Source organism: Poromitra crassiceps (assembly GCF_964638095.1).
Source record: "Poromitra crassiceps genome assembly, chromosome: 9".
NCBI lineage: Eukaryota > Metazoa > Chordata > Actinopteri > Beryciformes > Melamphaidae > Poromitra > Poromitra crassiceps.
In genome coordinates this window covers 9,585,211-9,592,710 of record NC_139630.1, presented here as the reverse complement: position 1 = coordinate 9,592,710, position 7,500 = coordinate 9,585,211, and the positions used below count along the sequence as shown (strand labels likewise).

General features: G+C 43.2%; 1 protein-coding gene across 5 annotated transcripts in view; it reads left to right on the top strand.

Annotated features, from left to right (window-relative positions):
* afdna (afadin, adherens junction formation factor a) overlaps positions 1–7,500 on the top strand; it is a gene marked incomplete at its 5' end in the record, with an annotated part of 255,668 nt that overhangs the window by 82,236 nt on the left and 165,932 nt on the right. For all 5 annotated transcript variants that reach the window (XM_083643598.1, XM_083643599.1, XM_083643601.1 and 2 more), the window contains one exon: positions 5,788–5,945. In XM_083643598.1, the coding sequence (XP_083499724.1) occupies positions 5,788–5,945 (158 nt within the window). The remainder of the gene's footprint in view (positions 1–5,787; positions 5,946–7,500) is intronic.

Here is a 7,500-nt window from a genome sequence, read left to right as displayed (position 1 = left end):
GATTGCTGTTGGCAAGCAGCCCAGAGCCATCTACATGATGGCTCTGGGCTGCTTGCCAACAGCAATCAATCCGCGCACACAACTGCAGCTCCTCTGCCTGTCTGTCTGTCTGCATAGATAGTTTCTCAACACACCAGAAAGGCAGCACCCAACGCCGAAGGGCCAACCCTTACCTGCAGTCGCATTGGGCATTTCCTCATTGCTGCTGTGAGCTGCCAGGAGCCGCGCGGCACAAAAACAGAGGCTCCGAATAGACTTTGTGCGTGTGGGGAGGAGTTTACAGCTGACTCGGGGAGAGGCGGGGAGAGGGGGGGGCAGGGGGGTGGGGCACGCATGCACCACAGAACTAAACCAGGTCACATCATCAAAAAAATATTAGCTAGAGTCAGTGAATGTGCTTGAAATAATGCATTTCACAAAAGGCTGAATATCTCAGCTTCCTGATAGAAAAGCATATTTTTGCTGTTTTTGACCTATCTTCTCCGGCTCATAACTAAAGAACGGAAAATGGTATCAATAAACTTTTTTTTGCTGATGATACAATAGAGTCTCCTTGTTCTTTTTGCGTGTTCGGTGTTTACATAGTAATATCACACAATATTCTGTGGGCCTCGAGAAATCACTGAAAACGCTCTGAAAACTCTGGCACTGGGAGCGTCCGTTCTCCAAAAGTGGCTGGCACTCAATGAGTTAAGAGTCAGTTGAAACACTACTGTAAGGCGGGACCTCTAGCAAGAAGATAGACGTGCGGGTGATTTGATTGGATCGTTCTGGAGACTGAAGTCGACATTGGCCAATCCTGGCGCTTGCTGAGAGCAAAGCCCGACCAGGGGCCGGTTGCACCAATGGCGGCGATTGAGCCAGAAAGACAGTCTGAATGAAATTGAATGTAACGTTCCCAATTCTATGTATTAACTTCTAAAAAACTAACGGCAACATTTTGGAAGGCTAAGCCACACAACTAGTTAGTTATAATCTAACGTCGTGCTTTCAAAGACAGCGAACTGGCGGTGTTACGACGAACACGGCTCAGTTGACCGCAGTTACGACGATGATGGTCAAAAAGGTCTCCGGGGAGATCTCTGTTACAGGCAGTTAAGACCAGTGTAAGACCAGTTGGTGCAACCGGCCCCAGAGCCGTATGCCGACACCAAGTAACGTACTTTTAGTAAGAGAGTTGCGCCATCATGCGTCCATAATGACTCATTGTACAAAGACTTGAAGGACTAGTGACCCTCCATACAGCAGATCAGGAGAAAGCTGTTTGGCTCGAGCGCAGCGCTGCCATTTAGTAAGAGAGTTGCCATGGTAACCAATAACCCATGGCCATGGGTTATTGAACTCGGTTACTGGAATTATACAATGGCTGTGAACCAATCAGATTTTGCCAGATTTGAGGTACCCATTTTATAAAGTATAGTATACAGTAGTATACAGTATAGCTTACAGTTAGGCATGGGTCGATTTCCGGTTTTACCGGTTCGGTTCGGTATACGAGCCCAAACCGGTTTGATCACGTGCAAACCGAAAAAACCTAAATTTTTTTTTTTTTTTTTTTTTTTTTTAGTTTTTTTTTTTTTTTTTTTTGCCAGTCCATTCTGATTGCACTATTGTTCGTATTAGCCTCTTCTCAAGTTGCACTAGTAGGCAAAAGTCTTATTTTGTTTATTATGTTGATGTTTGAAGAAAAGTTAAGCTGAATAGTTATGAGAAATAAAAACAGCGTGTTGTTACAGTTAAAAGGTTCTGCTTATTTGTATTCAGTGTTAGTGCTGGTTGGCAGCATACCAGCTTAGAGGTGCATTATCGCCACCAACTGCAGCCGCTTTGATACGTTTTTTTGGGGAATATCGAACCGGTTTCAAAATGTTCAAACCGACCCATGCCTAGGCCCTATATTGTGTGAATTTGTGAGTTTTGAAGTTTATAAGGCAGCTCAGCTGTAAGCCAATCCATTCTGATTGCACTGCTTGTGTTTTTATTAGCCTTTTTCTCAAGTTGCACTATAGGCAGAAGTCTTATTTCATTTATTATTTTGATGTTTAGAAGAAAAGTTGAGCTGAATAGTTATGAGAAATAAATACAGGGTGTTTGTTACACAGGTGTCCTGCTTCTTTTTATTCAGTATCATTGCTGGTTGACAATACCAGCTTAGGGGTGTATTATCGCTATCAGGTGGACTGAAGTTGCACTACAGACAGTTATGGGCCACACTCGGGAGCCCTGCTTGAATTTTTTTTTTTTTTTAATTACAAAAAAAATCGGTATACCGGTTCGATCCGGTTTAGACGGCAATATCGAACCGGTTTTAAAATTTTCAAACCGACCCAGCCCTACTTACAGTATAGTATACAGTAGTATACAGTATAGTATACAGTATAGTATACAGTATAGTATTCAGTATAGTATACAGTAGTATACAGTATAGTATACAGTATAGCAGCGATCCCCAAAGTCCGGACTCCGGTCCGCATCCGGACCCAGAGGCTGTCCTATCCGGACCGAGCCCTATAACCTACAAATCATTGAGAATTGTTACATTTCACCGAGCCGGCACATGCTTTTCTACCCTTTACGGTAGGCTACTGGTTTAATCTGCCAGGAAGCTCACAGACCAATGCATGCGCTGTAAATCATCACACGTGATGCTACTGAGCCAATCAAATATCCGATTTGATTCTGCCTGTTCCAGTCGACAGTCGGTTCCAGTGCTGCAGGCGAGAGATTGTCAGACACGGAGATATGCGAGAGTCATTTAACATGGTGTGCTCAAAAGAAACGAGTAGACCGCAAAAACAAAGATCGTTTTAATCCGGAGCAGGCAGACTCTTGATGTTCATTCATTGTTCTCACGGGCAGTTCAAAACCAGGCAGTATGTCAGTGCGATGCGATCCTAACCTGTCTGTGAAAGCGCCACAGGAGCAAACACACTCAAATCCAGACTGAGGGCACACTCACACATTCACTGCCCAACGGCATGTGACGTTTGCATTGCGAACGATCGATAGATCAGTTCGGCAACAGGCAGGCAGACAGACAGACAGACAGACAGGCAGACAGACAGGCAGGCAGGCAGGCAGGCAGATAGATAGATAGAGACGCACTGAGACAGATAGATAGATAGATAGATAGATAGATAGATATATAGATAGATAGAGACAGGCACTGAGACAGATAGATAGATAGATAGGGAGCTCACTTCTCTCAAGAGAAAAGGTGGAGTAAAAGGAAGAAAAGAAGATTTTCTTTCTCAAATTAAAACACTTTTAAGATGCACATTTTCCCAAAGCACTCTGTTGTATGTTATTTTTAAATGCAGCCATTATTTTACTTGAAATGAGAAAATAACATGTATTTATTATTATTGTAGGCTAGTTATTTATAATTAATCTAGTTAAATATGCAAACTAAATAAACATTGTTGATGTTTATTTTGATTTAACAGTCAGTCGTTGACTACATACAGACATTGTACCATTAGGCTACTGCAATCATTGAAGTAGCCTAAGTTCAATGGCACTGAATCATAACGCAAGCTACTGTACGTTACAATGTTCCGGACCTTCGCTTGAGGACATTTTCTCTAACTGGACCTCTATGAATTTTAATTGAGTGCCCCTGCAGTATAGTATACAGTATAGCTTACAGTAGAGGAGTATCTGAGTATCTGATAGCTTACAGTAGAGTATTCAGTATAGTATACAGTAGTATACAGTATAGTATACAGTATAGTAGTATACAGTATAGCTTACAGTATAGTAGTATACAGTATAGCTTACAGTATAGTAGTATACAGTATAGCTTACAGTATAGTAGTATACAGTATAGCTTACAGTATAGTAGTATACAGTATAGTATACAGTATAGTAGTATACAGTATAGCTTACAGTATAGTAGTATACAGTATAGCTTACAGTATAGTAGTATACAGTATAGCTTACAGTATAGTAGTATACAGTATAGTATACAGTATAGTAGTATACAGTATAGCTTACAGTATAGTAGTATACAGTATAGCTTACAGTATAGTAGTATACAGTATAGTATACAGTATAGTAGTATACAGTATAGCTTACAGTATAGTAGTATACAGTATAGCTTACAGTATAGTAGTATACAGTATAGCTTACAGTATAGTATACAGTATAGCTTACAGTATAGTAGTATACAGTATAGCTTACAGTATAGTAGTATACAGTATAGCTTACAGTATAGTAGTATACAGTATAGCTTACAGTATAGTAGTATACAGTATAGCTTACAGTAGAGGAGTATACAGTATAGTATACAGTATAGTAGTATACAGTATAGTATACAGTAGTATACAGTATATTATACAGTATAGTATACAGTATAGTATACAGTATAGTAGTATACAGTATAGCTTACAGTAGAGGAGTATACAGTATAGTATACAGTATAGTAGTATACAGTATATTATACAGTATAGTATACAGTATATTATACAGTATAGTATACAGTATAGTATACAGTATAGTAGTATACAGTATAGCTTACAGTAGAGGAGTATCTGAGGAGGATCTTTCCTTCCTGTCTTTGGTTCCAGGTGATGTCACCACCTCTTCTATAGAAGGTGACATCACCTGGAACCAGAGACCAGCCAATAGCAGAGGGCCGGTGCGGTACAATAATTAACACCATCAGGGGCCGGTTGCACCAAGTGGTCTTAACTATGCCTGGTCATAACTCCTACGTCGGTCTTAGTTAAGACCAGTCTTTAGAGTGGATTTATGCCTGTTGCACCAACAGGGCTTATGTCTGGTCTTAACTATGCTGGTCGTAGCAATGCGCGTCCATGTGAATTGCCAGGGAATGCACCCTGATTGGATGATGTTGCAAAAATGTGCCTCGCGACCTGCTTGGAGCGTCACTGTGCCACTACGTTCTATCAGCCACTACTGTATGTGCATCACTACACTACACTCCTCCCACCCTCCCTCGCTCCGGGGAAAAATGGCGGTGATTGAGCCAGACAGACAGTCTGAATGAAATTGAATGTAACGTTCCCAATTCTATGTATTATATTCTAAAAAATTAACGGCAACATTTGGGAAGGCTAAGCCACACAACTAGTTCATTATAATCTAACATTGTGCTTTCAAAGACGGAGAACTGGCTGTGTTACGACGATGACGGTAAGGACTCAAAAAGGTCTCTGCGGAGACAGGCAGGCGCTACGCCTCCTCCTGACCAGGCATAGGAGTTACGCCTGGGCGTAGTGAAAAGAAGGCTTAAGCCATCTTGGTGCAACCGGCGTAGCTGTTAGGTCGTAAAGTTACGACCAACTTAGCTTAAGACCAGTGTAAGACCAGTTGGTGCAACTGGCCCCAGGTGTCAGGCTTCACCACAGATTTGTGTTTGGGGTTTAGTTACTCTGGAGTTTAGTTACTCTGGGGGTTTAGTTACCCTGGAGTTTAGTTACACTGTGGGTTAGTTACTCTGGGGGTTTAGTTAGTCGGGGGGTTTAGTTACTCTGGGGTTTAGTTACTCTGGGGTTTAGTTACTCTTTAATTAACTCATTTATTGACACCTCATTACAAATCCCCCCTGTTCACTTTAGCACGTCTTGCCATGCAATTCATTGCTCTCTCTCTCTCTCTCTCTCTTTCTCTCTGTGTCTGTGTCTGTGTCTCTCTCTCTTTATGTCTGTCTGTCTCTCTCTGTGTCTGTGTGTGTCTCTCTCTCTCTCTGTGTCTCTGTGTGTGTCTCTCTCTGTCTGCCTGTGTCTCTCTCTCTCTCTCTGTCTGTATCTGTCTCTCCATCAGAAGAGCCAGAGTAATGGTCCAGAGAGGGAGAAGGACGGCGTGATCCAGAACTTCAAGAGAACTCTCTCCAAGAAGGAGAAGAAGAAGGAGAAGAAGAGAGAGAAGGATTTTGCCCGCATTCCTGATGGAGACGATCAAACGCTCAACCGAGAGGACGGGTAAGCACACACACACACACACACACACACACACACACACACACACACACAGTCATCCATCTTTCTGTCCTGCCCATGCATCCTCTTTGTCCTTGGAGACGAGAGATGTATTTGTATTTGCGCAGGAAGCTCCAGATAAGGAAAGAGTAATATATCTTTAAAGGTGGAGTTTGTATGTGTTATTGCAGAGATATCTACTGGAATTAGAATGCTAACCAGCCCGATCCCATCATGTGCTGTAATACCACTTCTACCTCAAGAGGCAATAGTGAGTCACTGTAGGGTCGAGTCTGCCTTCAGTCCAGCAAGAAGAAGAAGAGCTGGGGAGAGACTCCCGAGGTGGAACAAACTACCAAATCTATCAAAATGGAGCCTACTTGACTAGACGGCTTGAATAACCCACTAAATAACTACCGTAAATTCCGGACTATAAGACGCACCGGTGTATAAGCCGCGGGACCAAAATTGACTATTTTTTTCTTCTATAAGCCGCACCGGACTATAAGCCGCGGGTGTTTTGATGTTTAATTACCATATGAAAGGGTTCGTGCACAGAGAGGAATGTCGGGAAAGAGATCGCTGTTTGGGGAAGCTCCCATTTATTAACATTTCAACAAAACAAAACAAAAGTCAGGTCACTAATCCCCAGACAAAATCACACAACAATAGGCTACCGTATATGTGCAGCAAACCTGTAACCAGAGAAGTCAAGTCACTAATCCTCGTCTTCCTCTTCTTCCTGCGTACTGAAACCACCAAAGTCCTCATCTTCAGTGTCGGAAACGAACAGGTTCAGGGTGGCTTCGTCAACCACTCTCCTCTCTCCTTCAGGTGCCATGGCACGAGTCCGATACCTCACGAGTCCGACACCTCACGAGTCCGAAAAAAGAGGCTAACTTCCCCCAGACCCTAACCCAAAACCTAACCTCTCCCACCCCCACGCCTAAACCTAACATCCCCCAGACCCTAACCCAAAACCTAACCTCTCCCACCCCCACGCCTAAACCTAACCTCCCCCAGACCCTAACCCAAAACCATGAGGTGTCGGACTCGTGAGGTATCGGACTCGTGAGGTATCGGACTAGGGGGCAGTCCCCGTGGCGTCATCCTCTTCATCCCGCAGCAGTCCAGCGTTTTGGAACCCGTTGGTAATTGTGGATGTTTTCACACTCCTATAATATTCCGTGATCTTCCTTTGTGTGAATTCGCCGAAGTTTGTGATTTTCTCCTGATAGTCGGGAGGGAGTTGTTCAGTAGTTCTCCCCCGGACGGACAGTCCCTTTTGCCCAGGTTACGCGCGGCTGCTCTGTTTGATCGGCGGCTGCTCTCTTTTAATGCGAGATTGACTGCTTTCAACTTGAAAGCTGCCTCGTGTGAATTTCTGCGTACCTTCCCCATGGTAAGTGAGAGTGTTGCTTCTACTGCTCGTCTTGTTGTGAATATTCCTTGATCTTCCTTTGTGTGAATTCGCCGAAGTTTGTGATTTTCTCCTGGTAGTCGGGGGAGGGAGTTGTTGCCCGAGTGGCCGTTTGCTTACCGTAATTACCATATGTAA